Source organism: Primulina tabacum, unplaced genomic scaffold, assembly GCF_025594145.1.
Source record: "Primulina tabacum isolate GXHZ01 unplaced genomic scaffold, ASM2559414v2 Contig586, whole genome shotgun sequence".
Classification (NCBI taxonomy): Eukaryota; Viridiplantae; Streptophyta; class Magnoliopsida; order Lamiales; family Gesneriaceae; genus Primulina; species Primulina tabacum.
In genome coordinates this window covers 27831-50511 of record NW_027459794.1, presented here as the reverse complement: position 1 = coordinate 50511, position 22681 = coordinate 27831, and the positions used below count along the sequence as shown (strand labels likewise).

The 22681-nt window shown below is 32.7% G+C and overlaps 1 protein-coding gene across 16 annotated transcripts; it reads right to left on the bottom strand.

Moving 5' to 3' along the window:
- Positions 1–799: 799 nt before the first annotated feature.
- LOC142534549 (serine/threonine-protein kinase ATM-like) lies at positions 800–9834 on the bottom strand. 16 transcript variants are annotated; one of them, XM_075641413.1, is made up of 11 exons: positions 9523–9834; positions 8809–8917; positions 8559–8702; positions 6425–6586; positions 6159–6312; positions 5894–6050; positions 5676–5812; positions 5487–5559; positions 4393–4494; positions 2213–2246; positions 800–2126 (listed from the first exon to the last, which is right to left on the bottom strand). In XM_075641413.1, exons 1-10 carry the CDS (start codon positions 9649–9651, stop codon positions 2226–2228), a joined length of 1188 nt encoding a protein of 395 aa, XP_075497528.1. In that variant the 5' UTR covers positions 9652–9834; the 3' UTR covers positions 800–2126; positions 2213–2225. The 16 variants fall into 16 exon arrangements, 12 of the variants coding, with proteins under 12 accessions (XP_075497528.1, XP_075497527.1, XP_075497526.1 ...); XM_075641412.1 differs by lacking the exons at positions 800–2126; positions 2213–2246 and adding exons at positions 3131–3563; positions 4044–4142; XM_075641411.1 differs by lacking the exons at positions 800–2126; positions 2213–2246 and adding exons at positions 3131–3522; positions 4044–4142.
- Between the last annotated feature and the right edge of the window lie 12847 nt (positions 9835–22681).

Genomic DNA, 22681 nt, shown 5'->3' with positions numbered 1-22681 from the left:
GTAGGGGATCCATACACAACAATTTCAAGCCAGTGAATTGAATACTGGTTGTGCAAGGGTTTTATTTTCACCAAAACTGCACTTAACTAGAATTTTCCCCTTAAAACAAAAGTTTGCATGATAACACGAATATCTGATCACATAAAAGCATTCTAAAACTTGACCCCGGAAGAAAGGCAGTATTCAACTAAATTGCATTCGTGCATCAGCCATCTCATGAAAAGACTAGAAAAATCTATTTCTTTAACCCCACGGTTTGCATTCTTATTTTAAAAAAGTCAGTGAGAAACACTTCCTTTGAAACATAAGCGAAAATCAAATCGTTATTAGTTTATCACTCAAACATACTATAAAGTAACTCCACATACCATGGTATTCTAATGGCGACAATGGAATCTAAACCTTAAAAGTTTCGTAATTATAAAATAAAAATTGCTATTGTACATAAGGATGCAGTTGATGGTAACTGCATAATTTAAATCCTTATGAATGTATAGTAACTTAAATGTCAACAAACAAATACTACATTGCTGCCAGAAAGAAAAAAAAGCAACATCCATATAAGACCAACAATTCCGTCCTAATGTTTACTCTAAATTGCACTTCACTAATTATAGAATTTAAGTGCTTGATAATACATAATAAAAGCACTGATTTTTTAAACATTAAAGACTCAACTCTTTGAAACAGCACCACTGAACCAACAATTCTAATAATTCGATTAGATTAAGGTAAGCAACAATTGTCACCAACTAATTCTACCCAAGATATTAATGAAGAAAAATATAAAAAAGACAATAGTAAAAAATATGAGAAAATATGATCATACAAATTCCATCGAAGATATCATGGAAATCAAATAACTATTTAAGGTGTTCAGAATTATTAGACCATCACGGGGGAGATCAAATGGATGTATAAGGTGATTATTCCGTAAAATATTTACCTAGAAATATTAAAAGCAAAATAAAATGAAAATTTTAAAAAGTAGCATATAGGAAGGTCGATAGTAAGGCTTCTATAATTCCATGTCACACAAGATATTAGGAGTTGCAATTTATTTTGAAAGCTGTATGCACTTAATACACTAGTCTGCCAAGTTGTCCTCGATTACTCCGCTTAAGAGACAGCATATGATTAATATTTGGTTAGTGCTGATATAAAATAACCAATTGTCACATTTAAGATATATATTAAGGTGAATTAAATGCTGTCAAGAATTATGAAATATGCCTTTGGCTTGACATGATAAATGCAATGTTAGAATAATTCATTTTTTATAAACTGGAGTGGCTGACGCATCTAATAAACAGACCTTTAGGGTTGTTTCTCATTGGACTCCACTCTTACATCCTTTTAATTTGTAGTTTCGTCCCAATGGCGAGAAATATCGACATCAGAATTCTAGATTGAACATGTTCTCTTTTTCATGTCGAATGATTGTCCCGATATTTTCGGATAGAGATGGAACTTCAAATCCTTGTGAGTTATTATTTCTCAACCAATTATACCTCTATAGCTACAAATAGTGGGTAGTGTACACAAACTTTAAAAGGTATGCTAATGTATGCCAATTTTACACCAAGTACTATGCATTCAAATATTCTCCCGTTTCATATTTTCTCTTGGGCATTGGAGGATTTTTGCCGAAATATGGCTGGTGACCCTAAAGCATCTTTTTGCATGACATATTTTAGTGGCAACCTAGGTCATATATTCTTCGTTGGACCCAAATAGCGAACACTTTACCATCTCAAGAGAAATTAATTGAACTAGAAATTACAAGTAGCTAGAGGTTTCCAAAAAAGCTGAACGAACCATCCCATAGTACCACGGGTCATATTCAAGAGAGTAAAAGAACAAAAATATATATAACATGTATCTCTCCGGAACAAAAAAAGAATATCAGACAAGTATTCAATGGATTTAAGGGTAAAGATGAGATCGACAATGTCATACAACGAAGGATTTATACTCTAAAGCAACATGAACGACAAAAAGTTTGCAAAGGTGAATCACTCACGTTGAAAGTGTGCGTTAAAATAGCCGAAGATCCCATATCTCGAGAGGAACAAGATATGAATATTTTGTATCCTAGGTAAATGCCAAGCAAAGAAGTTATTATACTGAAATCATGGAGAAGCAAGCATTTTACTAGCAAAGAAACAATCAAATCAAAATAAGAGAAGCAAACAGTTATCTATAATCTTACGCTCAACATTATGCTACAAAGCAGCAGCATCCACCTGCAAAGACGAGAGAACAACTAACCCTGTAATACTGAATTTAGAGCTCGAAAAGTTGCTTTCAGAATTGTATAAAAACTTGAACATCCAATCATAATTACAAATAGAAGAACATTATACAATAATGGAAACAGGAAGAAACTGGTGTTAAGACAACGTTAAGCTATCCTTAACCTTCAATTTAGGAGGCACCCATAACAAAAGTGAGGTAGCTTTTTTTCTCTCCTAACTTAAGTGCATAATCAATGCCATATTAAAAACACGTTCATTTTAAACACGCATTTATCAAAATGAGATTGAGATTTCGTGAGAGGGAATCTAACTGTACCTTCTTTTTCCTACAATATGAAATGCAAAGTAGATGAATTATACTTAACAATTCACCATAAGAGGAAAGGAAGCATTTCAAAGATCTATCTACACCATGCCTTGATGGGAATTTTACACAAACGGATGCTTACAATTGAGGTGAGATTGCAATATGTTCCATATCACATGCCAACCTTTGCCAACCAGCAGAATTTTTACAAAAATAAAACCAAAATATGCACAAGGATTAAAAGAAAAAAGAATATCAAGCAGGTCTCTGCATTAGACATCCTACAAACGTGATACCTCATATAATGGTCCAGAAAGTTCATGGAGTTTATTTTCATTATCCTTAGTAATCCCCAGACGCCAACCAAACACAAACAATTTAATCAGAGCCATTTTTCTTCAAAAAGGACGTTGATAGAAAGAGCCAGAAAAAAATTATTAATAAGAGTAAGAGATAGGGAAAGGAAAGGGAGAGAAGTAGGAAGGTAAGATGTTCGCAATAATTGATGAGCAACAATCCAGTCCATCCACAATATATGATTGCTATCGGCCATGATAATGTGGAGTTTAAAATGTTTTCGCTGTCAGATTTGTTTAGGGATTGGAGTCTCATATTGTGTTAATATGATTCCAGTTCTTACTTTGTTATGCGATGACCTCTGGTCTCCTTTTTGTAATTAAAATCTTTTGTTAAAATAATATTGTTTCTTATCTTATCAGAAAAAAAGAAACTAGAAGGCATTTCTGAACATAAGAAATAAGTTATATCACATAAAAAGTAAGATATCATAGTGTTTGTTTAAGCATCAAATTATTACAGTTGCAAACCATATCACACTGATTTCTTAGGCTCAATTATACAGAGTGAAACGAAGTTTTTGCCTGTAAAGGAACAACCTACTGCAACGTCCAGAACAGATCGTCATAAGAATGCTCTAAAGTTGCAGCGTTAATAATTCTGCAATCGAGAACAAGCGAATTCCGGAAATCAAAATTTGACTGCGGACTCCAGAAAGGGCAAATTTGATATCAGAAGTATGAAAAACAGAAACATTAGAAACAAGTCTGAATGGCGGTATCACTTGAGTAAGCAAACCTGATGAATTAACATTTGTACTGAAAAGCAAAAGGAAAAAGAGAACCTACAAAGCACATGACCAAACCAACAAAGATAAGAGAACTGTGCCCCTGCAAGACCCTAACAAGAAAAAAAATAATTCCCTACTGGTACCAAAATAATAAGTTCGAAATGAAGGCAAAAAGCAAAACAGACAACAGCTCTCCTCTCCCTCAACGAAGAGGTATAGATATTAACCAGATTAAAATATCAAGAAAATGAGAATGCATCTCCAGCACACAGGAAGGAGACAAATAGACTACAGGAGCACAAATTTTTTGTCACCTGAGGATGAAATATAAACCAGTCAATAAAGCTACAGGTAACAGTCAAGATTTCACAATAAAATCAATGAATTTTACCTTTCAAAGTTTGCAGATATGCTGTCAAACCAAAACAATAAGTGATCTTTACGGATGCGAGTAGAATAATTGCGGATGCGACAAACAAGTGCAGCATGCCTGCCACGAATATTAGCTCGTTTTAACTCAAGATGATGGATAATAAGTAGCAACATGAATGCAAATGTGAACACTAGAAAAACAAATTTGGAAATTATTGAAAAATATTGTGTCGGATTTGCCATTGAATGTGTGATCCATGAACAAGGAAAAAACATGATATCACACCATCCATCAGCCCAAAGGATACTGTTAAGTATTGAGATATTTGATGTTTATATTTTTTTATCTACGCAAAAGAACAAGTTACCATGGCCATTTGCCCTCCACGACTCTCTTTTATCAGGACAACCACATGCTCCCTCCGGGCACATTTTTCAGTAACTGGACTTTTATATGTATTAGCGCACACCTGGAAAGTGAACATTGCCTTGTAACCTTTGACCATAAATATGGAAAACTGTTTTTCTCAAAACTGAAATAAAGAGGATTACTTATAGTGTTGGGTTTAAGTAGACTTCTTGTAATGTGGTTGCGGATTACTTATCCGCGCAAATGGTGTAACATTATATTATCATAATAAATTTAGTTTTCTATCAAAAAAAAAATAAATAAAGAGGAATACTTCAAGTCATACCAAATACATGGAAGCAACTAAAAAGATCTCAAACTATTTCAAAAAGCAAAAGAATTAGAAATCAAATTTTGATTCATTAAAATCACACTTAATATTTACTTATGTTCTCTCAGTTTATTTACTTATGTTCTCTAAGTTGTCCTTTCCTCTCATTATGTTTTAAAAATTTTGCATCATATCACAGCTGAAAAGCCTTCAACAGTTTTATACCGTATTTATTTCTGCTCAAAATGATATAAATGGAATTCTACATATTGAAGTCCAAAATTCTATTAAGCCCTTTTAGTTCATTTAAAAGCTTAAATTCATGTTAATTGTTGAATCAAAAAGGGGTCAGAACTCAATTTTTCATTTGATAGAATCTCACTTTGAATCTTCAATATTGAAATCAATTTGTAATTTGATTGAAGTGGTTTACTCCACCATTAATATCCCAAGTCCTCTTACGAGCATGAAGTGGTGACAATTATATAAAATCAAGAAGAAAAAATCATTTATGGCGACAACACTTATGACCAGACTTTTCACTTTTTTCTGTTGTTTTTCCCATCTTCCTATTATTCAAAATTTAATAGAGTAAGCTGCTACAATTTTAGCAACAATGGAACATAAAATAAGGTTGAAAATAACCACCAGAAGATAAAACCAAGCCCATAACCCAATGAAATACAAAAGAGCCATATCATGTCTGGTAAGCACACAACCACAAATATGCAATGGAGTATCAACTTTAAAAGGCACAACAATAAAGTTGCTGCAATAAGTACCCGGCAAAACACAAGGGCAACAAGCTCCGCCACCTTGAACTGTGAGCTTGTCATAATCCCACATTTTTCACCCCTAATTGAGTCACTCAAAATAATAATAATAATAATAATAATAAATAAAATACAAACAAGAACAGAGAAGTAGCATTTCATAAACCCACCAAAAATTAAGCACGTTGTAATTCTAACTCGGGTGAATTGGTGCTGGAAGTACTCATTTGATCAAGCTCCTTGCTCATCACATCCACAAGTTCTAGTAAAATAGAACCGTCATCCACACCTCTAGTTAAACTTACTTGCAATTTTGCATAGCAAATAAGAGAATCCTACTAATGAAGGACAAATTAGAAGTACTACAGACATTTAACTTTAAATTAAAACCATCAATTTAGTACGGCTCAAGACACCTTTAGACTTCGATCATGAGTAGCAAACCAGTACCGAAACACGAAATGATTTACTGCTTGATGAATTTCCAGGGATTTGCCACCTAAATTTGGTCCATCCTTTAACAAATATGTATTGATGCACTCCACAAGCTTGCGAGAAATTTTTCCCTCATCCCTAACATGCAAAAAGAACAAAATTATAAAGTTGACGATTATTGCAATAAAATAACTATAAGAAATCTGTGTAAGGTGGAACCGGAATACAAAAATATCGATGTGCTACCTTACATGAGAAAAAATTCCAACAAAACCCGAAATAATGTTATCTCGAAGATCATCAGGAATATCTCCAGGAGGGTTCTCAATAAGTGAATGAAGTGTCAAGGTGAAGCGGAAAACCTCTGACCAAAATTTTCTGTGCTTAGGCTTTTTTCCACCTTTTCCACGTACAGAAGTAAAAGATCTGTCCACATTGAAAACCGATATGCAGATGAAATTCACACAGTCATATAGATAGTGTATTAGCCAAGTTACTGGAGGTACACTCACTGGAGTAAACTCGTTTACGCATGTGAAACCGATAATATGTAACTTCCAAAAGATAGCGAAGGATAACACCATACTCAGATTGGAAACTTGGAACATCTTTGAGGACATCCCACACATGATTGAAAAGTGATTTAGCCACATGTAGAAGAAGATTTTTTTTGCCTGAAAAACAGAAGGAATCAAATGAAACAGAAAAAACTACATCAATGATAAATCTTACATTGATGACCTACGACTACATTTCTTTGATACAGAAACATGTGGATCCCCTCACCAATCTGCAGGTCTTAATTATTCTCTCTTAAACAAGAATCTGGATACCATTTTTTATCCTTAAATTTTCGGATAGATGTTAATCATCGGATGAATTTATTCAATCTCACCTAACATATGCTTCTCTTGTTATTCATAAAAAACCTGATCTGATCTACAGGCCAATTAATGAATTTCATTCAATCTTAGCCATCAGATTCTTATGTTGTTATCCATAAGAAATCTGATTTATCTTCCAGTTGTTGGACGATTTTCATTCCATCTCAAGCATTAGATTTTAATTTTGTTATCTATATTCAATCTATAATATCATATCTTGTCATTTCACGATAACTCACACATGAGACAAATTATAATATAATCCTCTCTAGAGCATTTATATATTTTTTATTTCATTATATGATATAACCCAACAGCATTTCTGTATACTGTTTTATCATTTTGTGTATCTTCTTATCTAATATCAACATTCAATCTGTAAACAGCATTTCAGATCATTTAAAAAAAAATTAATTATCTCGTAATATTAATCAATTGAAGAGGCGGATATGAAATTCCCCAAACTTAATTACGGAAAAAGCCAATTATAAGTATTTCCAATAATTCTCGCAAAGATTCGAAGTTCATAACACATGTAGCGAATGAGACTCCATGCTTGAATAATTTAAAATCAAATAAAAGGTAATGACAAACATCAAAAACTATCATCATGTACCCGTCAAACTTTACAAAATAATACGATGAAAAGGGAAAAAAGTTTCCTTCATTTTTAAATAGATACAAAAGGAATGGCAATGAGCTCTACATATTGTTCAATTCCTATTAAACAATAGGACTCAATGCCATTCTAAGATAAGAAATATGAATCGGAAATGTTTCAGCAAAACAAACGAACTGTTATATATAAATAAATAAAATAACATACTCCCCTCCAGGCAGTTTTGTTCATGAGAGACATTCCGAGCATTTCAGTGTTTTCACTCATTATTTGCAAAATAAATCAATAGCTTTGAATTCACAAAATACATTTTATGAATTACAAAGAAGACAAAGACATGCATCATTTCTATCTCAAAATCTCTAAAAATCATACTACACAATCTACAGTTATAAACCAATCTCAATATCAATTTTGGACAGATTATATTCCATGAAATTGGTAAATTCAGAAGATGCATCTGACAAATTAAAAATCTTGATAAGGTGGAGCATTGGAAAAAGATATGTTGAGTATTTGTTAATAAAAAATTTAAAATATTTCATGTCAGTTATACAGTAAATTCAAGCAAAAGAATTATTAACACAATATAACACTCATAAGAAATTAATTAAGTTTAACCATGTGCGGCCTCTTCTGAAAGTTAAGGAGAAATTTGAAGGCTACATCAACCCCTTTAGCGCAACATTTCAAAAAGATACTAATAACTAGATACAAAATTTGAAGGCTGCGTCAACCCCTTTAGTGCAACATTTCAAAAAGATAATAATAACTAGATACAAAAGCAAAGGACTCCTTCAGTTCAGTGTCATCTAGATTGTGTTCTTTTTCACTAAATTTAAGTGATGAAAATGTTGGTGGTAATTCAACACAAGACCTTTCGAAGTGAGGAGGATAATGTTTTTACACATGATTGACAAGATGAAATGAGAACAGACCTTTACGACAATTTCAAGCCGGCCGACAAGCAACATCACTCTTCGAAGACTTTTCTACGATAAAGTCACAGATAGTTGAGTACATCAAAATTCATTCAAATTAAAAAGGTATCTAAGATATTCACCACACGAAATTCTGCGAACAAACACAACATTATCAGATTGCTTTCATGTTCCATATGAAACAAAAACTTCAAACACTAACCTGAACACCCATCATCCTGGGCTCGTTTCACAATAATCCGAAGAGTCTTCGCAAAAATTGACTTCGGTAATCTCTTCTTGCTGGATGAGATCTCGGAAGATGCACATTGCATTAAAATTTTGACAAGAAAAGGCCAAGTCTCAGCTGCACAAAAAAGTAGTAAGCAACTGCACACCATCAATTCATCCAAAACAATAAAATAAAACGAAATCTTTAAGGTGGTTAAACATAGATGGTTATATATGCTTACAATGTGGAACTTCTTTAGGCTTAAGCACTGAAGTTTTATCAGACAAATATCTAGTAAATCCAATGGATCTATCGGTTTCTAACCATGTATTCAACAACTTAACCCCTTCCTGTATTCATAAACCAAAAGATAAAAAACATTAATACACTACATGAGCAAAATATTATCCACCAAAAAATATCTCAGAATATTAATCACATTGAAGAGGCGGATATGAAATTCCCTAAACTTAATTACGGAAAAAGCCAATTATAAGTATTTCCAATAATTCTCGCAAAGATTCGAAGTTCACAACACATGTAGAGAATGAGACTCCCTGCTTGAATAATTCAAAATCAAATAAAAGAAAGTAAATTATCTTTATGTTTATCGACTGGCCCATTTCAGGGGGAAAATAAATTAATAAAACAAGGTAATGACCCGTCAAACTTTACAAAATAATACAAAGAAAAGGAAAAAAAGTTTCCTTCATTTTTAAATAGATACACAAAAGGAATGGCAATGAGCTCTACATATTGTTCAATGCCTATTAAACAATAGGACTCAATGCCATCCTAAGATAAGAAATATGAATCGGAAATGTTTCAGCAAAACAAACGAACTGTGTGAAACTATACAAGTATGAATTCTACTTATTGCTGGATCCTATTAAACAAAATCATTGAAAATTATGTAAAAAGATGATTTCATATACAAGAAACTCAAACTCGTTACCCTCCAAGAAACTGAACAGACACGCCAGTAAAAGTCTATCTTCTTGATTACTTCTCGAGCTTTGTCCTTGTCGGATGATAGCTTGGAGACGATCTCTTGAATGTCTCTGGAAGTGAGTTTCAAGGCCATTTTTAGCGTATCCAATAGGGTTTCTTTAGAGAGAAAAGGCGGGAGAATCAGGAGATGGATCGGGGAGGAAGAACTCTGTTACGGGGTATTTGATAACTCAACAATGGGAGCGGAGGGGAGCGGGGCCAATTCAGATATGGAAACCGACAAAACGCGTTTTTTTATTTTTCAGCCGTTAACATTGCAATCTCACATTTGGTAACTTTCAGACGCTCCTCTCGGGATATATTTAAAATATAAATTTTAGGTAATAATTTATAAACATAGTTTGCACCGTTTTTAATTTATTTTACTAAAATAATTTTGTACAATGTTTTATATTTGAAATAACTTGATAAACTTATTAATTACATATATAGACACATACAATGTAATATCTCAAAATGCAAAAAAATTTATTACTATTTTTAATAAAAACTATTTAGTAAAATATTGTAAAAATGAGATGTTTGTAAAAATAGTGCAATCCGTAAAAATTTATAGCGGATTTTAAATCCATGACAGCCTGTCACGGATTCCCAATTTGACTTGTGTTTAGTCTTGAGTTCGAGTTTTGAGGTTTTTTAAAAAGTAATATTAATTAAAAAAAGTATTTAGTAAAATATTGTAAAAATTAGATATTTGCAAAAATATTGCAATCCATAGAAATTTATAGTGGATTTTAAATTTTTTTAAAAAATGAAGAAAAAGAGTCTGTCACGGATTCTAGGGAATCCGTCACTCTTCCTCTTTAAATTGCGCGCATTTTCTCCGTTTCATCTGCCCAAAATGCTTCCTTTCTCTGGTTCATTCTCGCAAAATGTTTCTTTCCTCCGATTCATTTGCGTAAAATCCTTCTTTTCTCCTTCGGCCTTGTATTAATATTATTTGTTGATTTTGTCATTCATTTCATTCGAAGAGGTGTGAAGAGGTAATGTTTAATTTCGTCGATAATATTATAATTATATATTAAGAAATAATATTTTGTTTTGTGTAAATTTCTATTAATGTTTTTCATTTATTTCAGATATTAATATCGTCCGTTGATTTTATTACAAATTCCATATAACCGTGTTTGAGAAGTTAATTTAATCGATTTATTAATATTTTATTTGTATTATTTATTAATCACATATAGATATAATAATGGAGATATAAAAAAATAATGAATATAATTATGTGCTTTTTGAAAATATTTCAAGGTTATTATTTTTGCGTAGTCGGAACACAACCGGAAACAAGAATTTCTTAACAGCCTTCAAGTATTTTCCGCAAAGAAGTCGAGGAAATGCAAAGAAGTCGGAGGAATTGCATAAAGAAGTCGGAAGAATTGCTCACAATTTAAATGATGGTAGTCACGGATTCCTAGAACCCGTGAATGCGTGTCACGGATTCAGAATCAATGACAGTCTGTCACGGATTCTACGCCTTTGTTTCCTTTATTTTTTAAAAAAAAAATTAAGAATCCTGTAAATTTTCTACGGATTGCATTATTTTTACAAGACTCACACCTTCGCAATATTTTGCTAAATAGTTTTAAAATTAATATTATTTTTTTAAAAAAAGCCCTTGAGTTTTGTAAGATACGAGGATGGATCATGTGCTTTTTACTTTTTTTCTTTAAAATAACTTTTCATTGTTTATTTCGACAATATATATTAATTCACAAAAACTTACGTGAAACGGTCTTATAGGTCAATTGTGTGAGCTTGATCTACAACTCGATCCATTTCATTTAAAAAATTTAATTTTTATAATGAAAGTATTGTATTCCACTTTAGTATGAATCAGGTTAATACGTCTCATGGAAAATTATATCGGGTTAATACGTCTCATGGAAAATTATATGTGATATCTTCTCAAGTGATACATACTGTTAATTTTTCTCCTTAACTCGTAAATCACGTGCAATGGAGGATAGCTTGGCTTGTTGTTTAATTGTCTTGAGAATGGGAAAGCCAAAGTAAATTTCATAAAAGTTGGGTTTTTAAAAAATGGTAGAAAATGGATGGTTGTTATCCAAGTAAGTGCTTAATTATCTAAAATAAATTGATGTACATTATGTTATATATGTTACTTGTGGAATTTTATTATGAATACCCGTTACAATTCCATCCAAAGAAAAAAGTGTATTCAAATTGAGGATAATATAAGAATGTCTCCAATCAACTATGTCACGTGAAAGATTGAACGGATTTGCTATGTTATCGATTGAGAAAAAATATTTGAACATGTAGAGCATGAAAATTTTATCAATATTTGTGCGGCCAAAAACTGTAGTTCATATAATATTTAAGTGATTATTTAAACAAAATTGTAAAATTTATTTCATTATATTACACAAGTTTTGAATGTGTTCTATATTATTTGATTGTTTGATCTTTTAATTATATTCTCTTTTACACATGTATTGTTTTACAAAAAAGCGTATTAATAAAAAAAATCACATTTTATCGTCTTATGAGTCCATTTTTTCAATTTGTATCAAACCTATAAAATATCATATATGACCAACTCAAAATTAGTTCCTTGCTCAAGGGTGGCCAGTCACCAGGAGATGTCAGCAACATGATTGGCTTCATGGTTACAATGACGAACTTTTGACTCGGAGTTTGTTACATAACATTTTGAATTTCAGTGTAATATAAACAATGATTTGCAGAATAGTCTAATTTTATAAATTGTTGTGATAATCAACATAACATGCTTTATAAACAATGATTTGCAGAATAGTCTAATTTTATAAATAGTTGTGATAATCAACATAACATGCCTACATAACTATGGATAAGGTAGAATGAAAAGCATCAAATGTCCATCCCCGACTTGCCACCATCGTTTAAAAATATGACGGTTGAAATGACTCGTGCTACTAAAATACTGCTAGGGAAAAAAATTCAAGTTAATTATGAAAATGCTCATACACATGTATGCGAATGAAAACAGTCCACCTTGCTTATTAAAAAATTATTCGATTATTGAATAAAAATAACTGCAGTTAAATAAATATTAAATATCATCATATTCCTATACTACTGTTTGAGAAGAACTCAAACGCAGCAATCAAAGCCTATCGTATCATCAACGTATAAAAAGATATAAAAAGCATAAAAAAACAATGTTCATCCCATAAACATATAGTGCGGAAATATGCAAAGTCCTCGGGCCATCGTGCGCACTCCCAGCTCCGCCTACTCTGTGTTCAGCACCTCTAGTCTCAAACTCATCGTGCTCACCTGCATCATTCACACCTAGTGATTCTAAAGACTCAACACACATGAATCGTTATAACAAGTACATATACATAACATGCAACAGTGAAAAGTACTGTAATTAAATACATTTTATCTATATATTTCTATATATACATATAAAAGTGTGGATAAATGACATTGTTTTCCAATTGTGCAATGACAAAATTAACCTTTTATACACACTTCAATAATAGAATGTAACTCTTATATTAATTTTTATCAAATAACACATCTTTATACTACATTTAAATATTTTATCTTTTTACTTTTCTCTCTACATTTTTTCCAATGATTTTATTATAATTTTGTAATCTATATCTATATCTATATATCTATAAAAGTGTGTATAATTGAAACTGATACGAATCTGACCGGGTGTTACGTGCTAATGGTTGAAAGGAGATTTAAGATGCGTTGTTGCCTCGGACTTTCAAGCTTGATTGTGATTAAAGATGATGAATCAAGCATATTCAAGCAAATGGTGGAGTTCAACAAAGAATACAACGAAGGACCTATAACGAGGGGACGTAGCAAGAAGTTTAAAGAAGCACTTCAAGGATTCATGGTGAGCTACCAAGGAAGTTCAACAAATGGGGTGTCTAAATTAGAGGAGCTTGGGGAACATGGACACAATAATGGAAGTGTTTGGAATGTCATTCAAGTTATAAAAGACCATGAGGACAGCAGCACGCGCGCACTCGCGCCAGAATCGGCGCAGCCGCGCGCGCATGTGCGCATGAACCGGCGCGGCCGCGAGCCCCACGCGCGCCACCGTGCGTGATTCGGCGCTGCCGCGCGCACCAGGCTGGGGAATGCAGTATATAGAGCGCCACCGCGCGAGATCATGCGCAGCCGTGCGCCTTGCCGTGTAGAAATTGTTCACAACTTTCTTTATGACTTTTTACACTACTTTTTATGGTTTTTGTTGATTATTTAAGCCTTGTAATAGACCATGAACGAGATAATTCAGACATATATCAAATATCTTGAGGATTTCTCTCAAATTTGCAAGGCATTTGCTTTGTTCTTCACAAAATCAAACTTATCAAAGATTGCATCTTTGTGGCGTTTGTCAATTGTTTTCGCACGGATTGTCAAAACGAGTTCTTTGAAGGTTCGTATGAAATTCGATTGTTATTATCGTTGATATTTGTTGCTAAGTGTTAATCGGTTAGAGGTGAATATCACAAATCGTTGCTTGTTTCAAAAGATCGGGACAACCTAATCGATCCTTGTTCGTTATTGAATTGAGGGCGCGATTCTAATTAATCGTGTTTGCTTCTTATTCGTACGAGGATTCATATCATTTGGTATCAGAGCTTTTGGTTCTCTTTGATTCAAGTAAGTTATCGTTGCTATTTTCAGATCTATTTAAAATTTCGTTCTGTTCTCAGATCTGTTATCCTTTCGTTGCTATTTTCAGATATGTCTAAAATTTTGTTTTGTTCTCAGATCTGTGTTATCCTTTCGATTTTATTTTCAGATCTTTCTAAAATTTTATTCTTTTTTCAGATCTGTGTTATACTTTCGTTTCTGTTTTCAAATCTGTGTTATCCTTTGTATTGTTGTAAGGTCTGCGTTATTCTAGTGTTCTTTGTTTTGCGCAGTCCAAGTGAGACAGTTGCGAGTGTCCACGAGTTGAATCTTGTTAGTTTGATATACAAGTACAAAGCTTGAGCACATTTTAGAGAGAACTATCAAATTCGAGTGAAAACACCTGAGTGCGAGCGTTATTTCTTTGGATTGACCGGTGAGTATTTTGTAGTGACGAAAAAAAAGAGAGAAAAAAAAGGGAGAGTCGAGTGAATTTTCATTGGAGTGACCAGCGAGGATTCGTGGTGAGAAAAATTATTCTTTATTATTTTCTACTAACCTTTTCTTGCAGGTATAATGGTTGACGATCGTCAATTTCAAACAATGTTGAGAGGGTTGGATAGAATATGGGAGAAGGAGTTTAAACCTCTACGAAAAAAATATAGGAGGTGTGAAGAAGATGAAATACATGATAGGCAATATGATGAGGATAGGCGACGTAGAAGATTTGGAGGGAATAGATCGTTGTATTTGCATCGTGATGATGATAGGGGATGTGAGGAGAGTAGTGGGTATAGCAACCGGGGAGAGAAAATCATTGATAGTCCAATGGAGCAGTCGGGACGTGAAACTACAAAATATGAATATCAAGGTACAAGTAAAAATTCAATTTCTAGTACTTGTGATGTTATATGTTGTTGGTGTTTGAGGTCGGGCATGATATCAGTCAATGTCCACGTGATGAGGAGACCATAATAAAATCGCCAGTTGATCTTAAATCTCAAATGGAGGTTGATGTTGTGGTTGAGCTTAAATCTCAAGTGGAGGTTGAGATTGTTGGTGAACTGGGATATGAAGTCGAGGTTGTAGAAGGATCTGAATTTGAGGTTGTGGTTAATAGAGTTGATGATGGTTGTATTCCGCTAGTTGGTGAGTTGAATGTTGTTGAACGATATACAACTGAGAATGAATCATTAGGTGGAGAAGAAATGCTTAATTTGTCTCTTTTGGAGGAAGAGATTAGGCAAGGAGAGATTATCATACATAAATTTCTTGATGTACTAATTGTTTCATTGGTTCAATTGAATCCAAATGTCCTTGAGGATCAATTGAAATTTATTCACGAATTGAGTGAAAAAAAAATGTGAAATGGCCGAAAGAAAGAGTGAACAAAAGAGTGAGATGGCCATAGAAAATAAGAAAGAGAGAAAAGATGAAAAAGAAAAAGAGGCCAAAGATAAAGAAAAGAAAATTGAATTAAAGGCCTAAAAGAATGAAAAGAGTGAGGTTGAGAGTTATTTATTATTGCATAAACCATTTCATGTACCTTTGTACAAAGTGGTTTATTCTCATTGTGATGAAATAGTCGGTTCAATCCCGAGCATTGTTACTTCATCTTTGCAGGAATATGATGAAGTCATGATGAGGAGGCGAGACAGTGTTATTGCTGTGAGAATGCAATGGGATGATCCATATGATGTCAAGAGAAATCACCGTGAGGTAAGGGTAGTTACCACTGCAACGACTGGGAGGTATGATTTGCTTCCTTACCTTAATTTTGTGTCGTTTTGTTTTCAAGAATGTGTAGAGCGAGTTGCAAAGTTGGTGGTTAAGGGGCCGGATATAAATTTATCCTTATTCCTTGATTGTTATGAATTTGAGACCATGGATGAATTGCATGTACCTACTCTGAATTTTGAACGTCTCACGATTTACAAAGTTGATGGGGTTTGTTTACTACAAGGGTTTATATACATTAGACTTAGATTTTGTGATAAGATAAGATATTGCATTGATAGTACATGTGACATGTCCTATTTCCATTATTTATATTTGATTGGTGATGGTTGTGAAGATTACATGGATAGTATATTTAGGGTGTTCTATTTGCATGATTTATGCTTGTTTGATGGTTTTGAGATGTGCAAGGATGAACATGATTATTTCTTTATTCATGATGAATACCTATTTAAAGAAAATAAATTTTTCATCCTACATCCATTGCATGAGTTGTTGCTTGATATTGAGGCACATGACATGTGTTTAATTGGTAGCCATGAAGTAACTAGAGCCATAGATATGAGGCATGAATTTTTACTATGGTTGCATATGAGGAGGTATATTGAGTGGAATTGTGAAACATGCATTGCACGTAAGAATTTTTATGATCATAATGAATACAATTTTAAGGAGGATAAATTGTTTATTCTAAATTCATTGCATGAGTTACGTGGTGGTGATGCATATAGTGGTGTCTTTATCTTTGATAAAATGCATGATTATATGTGTTGGTTGCATATGAAGATGTATGTTAAGAGGTGTAGTGAAGGGTGCATTGGATATGGGGAAAGGGCATCTAACCTAGATTCTTATATGTTGCATCAATTATTTCTTATTTCTAGTGAGCTATGGTCATACACGTGTATGGATATTATTTTGGTGTTGACTAGGTCTAAGAAGGGGAGAAATCTGATCTTTGTAATAGTTAATGATATCTTATCATTTGGTGTCACTCGTCAATTGGTGTATGTTGAGGTTGTTACATTGACAGTGAAGGCAACCATGGAGTTAGGGCTCAAAGCATTGAAGGAGCACGTGGGCAATAGCACCTACAAACTTGAACCTGAAGGTAAGCATGTTGGTCATATAAATTTTGTTATTACTAACTTGCTTCGTTTTTGCGTAGGTAGACAAGATTTGAGGACAAATCTTTTTGAAGAAGGGGAGTATGATACGAATCTGACCGGGTGTTACGTGCTAATGGTTGAAAGGAGATTTAAGATACGTTGTTGCCTCGGACTTTCAAGCTTAATTGTGATTAAAGATGATGAATCAAGCATATTCAAGCAAGTGGTGGAGTTCAACAAAGAATATAACGAAGGACCTATAACGAGGGGACGTAGAAAGAAGTTTAAAGAAGCACTTCAAGGATTCATGGTGAGCTACCAAGGAAGTTCAACAAATTGGTGTCTAAATTAGAGGAGCTTGGGGAACATAGACACAATAATGGAAGTGTTTGGAATGTCATTCAAGTGATAAAAGACTATGAGGACAGCAGCACGCGCGCAACCGCGCCAGAAGCGACGCATGCGCGCATGAACCGAAGCGACCGCGCGCCGCCGCGCGTGATTCGGCGCTGCCGCGTGCACCAGGCTGGGGAATGCAGTATATAGCGCGCCACCGCGCGAGATCATGCGCAGCCGCGCGCCCTGCCGTGTAGAAATTGTTCACAACTTTCTTTATGACTTTTTACACTACTTTTTATGGTTTTTGTTGATTATTTAAGCCTTGTAGTAGGACCATGAACGAGATAATTCAGACATATATCAAATATCTTGAGGATTTCTCTCAAATTTGCAAGGCATTTTGCTTTGTTCTTCACAAAATCAAACTTATCAAAGATTGCATCTTGTGGCGTTTGTCAATTGTTTTCGCACGGATTGTCAAAACGAGTCTTTGAATGTTCGTATGAAATTCGATTGTTATTATCGTTGATATTTGTTGCTAAATGTTAATCGCTTAGAGGTAATATCACAAATCGTTGCTTGTTTCAAAAGATCGGGACAACCTAATCGATCCTTGTTCGTTATTGAATTGAGGGCGCGATTCTAATTAATCGTGTTTGCTTCTCATTCGTACGAGGATTATATCAGAAACTGTTTTCCGATTGTGCATTAATAAAAATACCCTTCGTGCAAACTTGAACAAAATAAAACTTATTATTATTGTAATATAAAGATAAAAATAATAGGACATATATAAATGACTCACCATTACTAATAATTAATTGACATTTAGAGCCTTATTGTAATGTATCTATATACCTATAAATCTATATCTATCTATATACCTATAAAAGTATGGATCATGAGCAAAGTTTTTGCATTGTGATTTTACTATTATACTTATAAAAGTGTAAAAAGAATAACAAATTTTCTACTATCCGCCTAAATTGTGTGTTTTTTAGATTAATTGCATGGAAATTTTCTACACATATTTTGGAAAATCTATGCATTAAAAATGAATAAATGTTTGATAATAAAAATATATTTTTTATCTATATACCTACAAAAGTGTAGATAACTGGTCATGTTTTTCAATTGTCAAAAGATAAAAATGACATCCTCATCAATACAAATCCAAAGATTCAATAAGATGTATTTGTAAATTTCTAATTGTTGTAAGTGTAAAAATGAAATATCAAAATTTTTTATTTATTCCACCGAATATATAATTAATAGTCTGACAAATGCTAATGAATTATCACTATAATATACATTGATTGTAATAATTTATATCATTTCGAGAATAAAATGTAACTCCTATATTAATTTTCTCAATAATCCATCTTTATACTAACTTTAAATATTAATTTATCCTTTTAATTTTCTTTCTACAAGTTATTTTATGATTTTAATGCAATTTTGTAATTATGTTTTAGTGTAGTTTCTAATTAAGTAATAAACTATCGTTATAGTATCACAAGAAGATATAAGAACAAAATAATTATATACGCAATAGTATAATAACATGATAAGTATATAATAATATAATAATATGAAATTTAATACAAATATATTTTATGTTGTTTTAACTAAGAATTGAAAGTAAAGAATTTAATAAATTTTTTAGTAGAGTTTATATCACTAATTAAGAATGTTAATATACTAATAATATCATAAAATATGAATCAGATAGAAAAATTAAGAGAATTAACTGTAATAAAAAATTTCAATATTTTAGTAGCATTTTTTTTAAAAAAAATTATATATCAGACAAAGTCTTTAGTGAAATCATTCCTACAGAGGAAGAAAGAATGAAGTATGAGTGTTTTTATCCGAACATCCATAAAATTCCCTTGTATTTACTTTTCACAAGTTTTTACATTTCAAACTATATCTTGTTGTTTAGATTGCCAACAGGTTGAAAATATCATTAGAAATATTGAACCGTCTTCCACACTTTCACGTGGTTCATATTTCTAACCGTTTGAGAAAATCTTTCAGCCGCCTAAGAATGATTGAAAACAAATTTTAGAAGCAAATATTTTTTAAAGAGTTTATCCACCTCATCTAAATTATTTCTTGATCCCAACAATATACAATCACTAAACACATACAAATACATAATATATATATATAATTTGTAATCGATGGCTTAATGAAAAATATAAAGTATATACTTTTTTAAAAATATTCGTTAACTAATGTATATGAAAATTAATTTATCTATGATATATAATTCTAAAGCAAAATGTAAAAAAGTTATGTAGGAGGTTAAATAATATTTAAATTGAATATTATATGTTATATTTTATTATCAATATTATTATTTCATTAGTTTTGATATATTTTGATAAGTTAGTCACAAATATTTTAAATCGATAATTATTTGTCCTTAGTGTGCTTCACTTATATAAATTATGATTTATGCATTTATAAAATCCTTAATTTGGTTGATTTTTAGGTTATTATTCCTTATACGTGGTGCTTAGATATATATTTTTTCAAAATTTGTTTCAGTTCAATTTGTTATATATTATACTCATTATAATTTATTATATAACATAAAATCAACGGTTTGAATTTTAATTTGAGAAACAATTTTGAATGTAAGGTATATAAGTTTTTCAATTAATTTATTCGTCTAATATGACAAAATATTAAACCAATATAAATAAAAAAATGATTCAAATTATTTGTTAAAAAATCAAATTTTAATTTTTATTAAATAATTAATATTTACGTGCATCGCACGTGCTTCTTGCTAGTGATCTTAAAAGTATGAACTTAAACATAGCATGTCCAAGCATAACGTGTCCATAACATATCTCGTCATATCAACATATATGTGTTCATTTTATTTATTTGAATTCAGATCATTAGTTGTGAATTTCGTATCAGCTCTAGTCGATGGATCCATCTAGGTATAACCGCGGTATCCGGCGACGGGGACATCGAAGACAATATTACCCATCCACTGAGCCTTGGCCTTGCATGTTCGTGTTCGTGTTAGTCACAACCAACTCACATCCTTCAAAAACATGTCATTGTATTCATCACTTATAAAATCATTCATATACGTAAAACACCTCAAAAACACATTATAACCATTGCCTTAAGAAGTAATATTTTGTTTTGTGTAATATTTCTGTTAATGTTTGTTATTTATTTCAGATATTAACATCGTCCGTTCATTTTATTACAAATTCCGTATAACCACGTTTGAGAAGGTAATTTAAGTAATTTATTAATATTTATTGGTATTATTTATATTATGTTAATGTAATTATAATTTTGTTCACTAGCATTATACGAATACGTATAATTTTGTTAAATAGTATATTTTAATATTAATCATGATATAAATATAATAATAGAGAAATTAGAAAAATAATAAAAGTAACATGATTGGCTTCATGGTTACAATGACGAACTTTCGACTCGGATTTTGTTGCATAACATTTTGAATTTCACTGTAATACAAACAATGATTTGCATAATAGTCTAATTTTATCAATAGTTGTGATAATCAACTTAACATGCCTTCATAAATATATGGATAAGGTAGAATGAAAAGCATCAAATGTCCATCCCCGATTTTCCACCATCATTTAAAATATGACAGTTGAAACGACTCGTGCTACTAAAATAGTGCTAGAATTTTTATTTTTTTTGCAAGCTAATTTTGAAAATGTTCTTACACATACATGCGAATGAAAACAGTCTACTATGCGTATTAAAAATTTATTCAATCACTTGAATAAAAATAACAGCAGTTAAATAAATCCTAAATATAATTAAATTCATAGACTACTATTTGAAAAGAACTCAAACGCAACAATCAAAGCTTGTCGTGTCATCAACATATAAAAGATATAAAATGTAAAAAAAAAAAACAGTGTTCATCCATGACCCATAAACATATAGTGCGGAAATATGCAAGGTCCTCGGGTCATCGTGCGCACTCCCAGCTTCGCCTACTCAGTGTTGGGCGCCTCCAGTCTCAAACTCATCGTGCTCACCTGCATCATTCACACCTAGTGAGTCTAAGGACTCAATACACCTGAATCGTTATAGCAAGTATATATACATAACATACAACAATGAAAAGTACTGTAATTAAAATACATTTCATGATTTTAAAAGTATGAACTTAAACATACAATGTCCAAGCATAATGTTTCCATAACATATCTCATCATATCAACATATACGTGTTTATTTCTTTATTTGAATTTAGATCATTAGTTGTGACTTTCGTATCTGCTCTAGTTCGATGGATCCATCTACGTATAAACCGCGGTACCCGATGGCGGGGACATCAGCGAGAGTATACCCATCCACTGAGCCTTGGCCTTACATGTTCGTTTTTGTGTTAGTCACAACCAACTCTCATCCTTCAAAAACATGTCATTGTATTCATCACTTATAAAATCATGCATATACGTAAATTTCTTTAAAATCAAGCATGCAACGTATATTTTGTATATTAATAAAAATTCATGCTTGTAATAACATATACATTTTTAAACATGCAACTTTAGTGTTTAGGGTGCTGCCATGACTGCTAACTTGACCCGAGTAAAAAATGACAAGTTTGCCCCGGGAAACCCTAATTGACCGTTTTACTTTTCGACCTGAAGCCAACCAAACTTATTAAAACACCTCAAAACACATTTATAACCATTTCCTAGATGTAAGCTCGAGCGCATGCATCAATTTCTATAATTCTTTTTAAAACTTGGACCGAAAACCCGGTTTTAACCCGAACTCAATCAAACCTAAACCATAGTTCGAAGACTCCTAATCAAACTCTGTATGATCTAATTTAACTGTCAATAACCTCACTCATATCGACATATCAACACCCAAACGAGTCATAAGCGCTAAAACAACTACCCCATCTACAATGGGCTTGCGCCTAGGCGCTGACACTGTGGCGCTGCGGTTCTTGATTAGCGCCTAAGCGCCCGGCATCAGCGCTGCAGCACTCCCAGCCACGAAGATCAGGTGTTGCGGCGCCGCGGCGTTGGCCCTACAGATCAAAAATCCTAAACAACATTTGAAGCCAACCTCTACCCCATGTTCAACTAGCCCGGACCATGCTCGAACCCACCCTTCCTAGCCCACCTTAAGACCCTCTTGGATCGACCTAGTCGTGGTCCCTATCCCCATGCATGTTGCCCTCAGCCCTTCGCACAACCTAGCTGTCCCAAGCCCTAAATCGAGGACACCTGATCGTACCATCACCAAACCGACTCA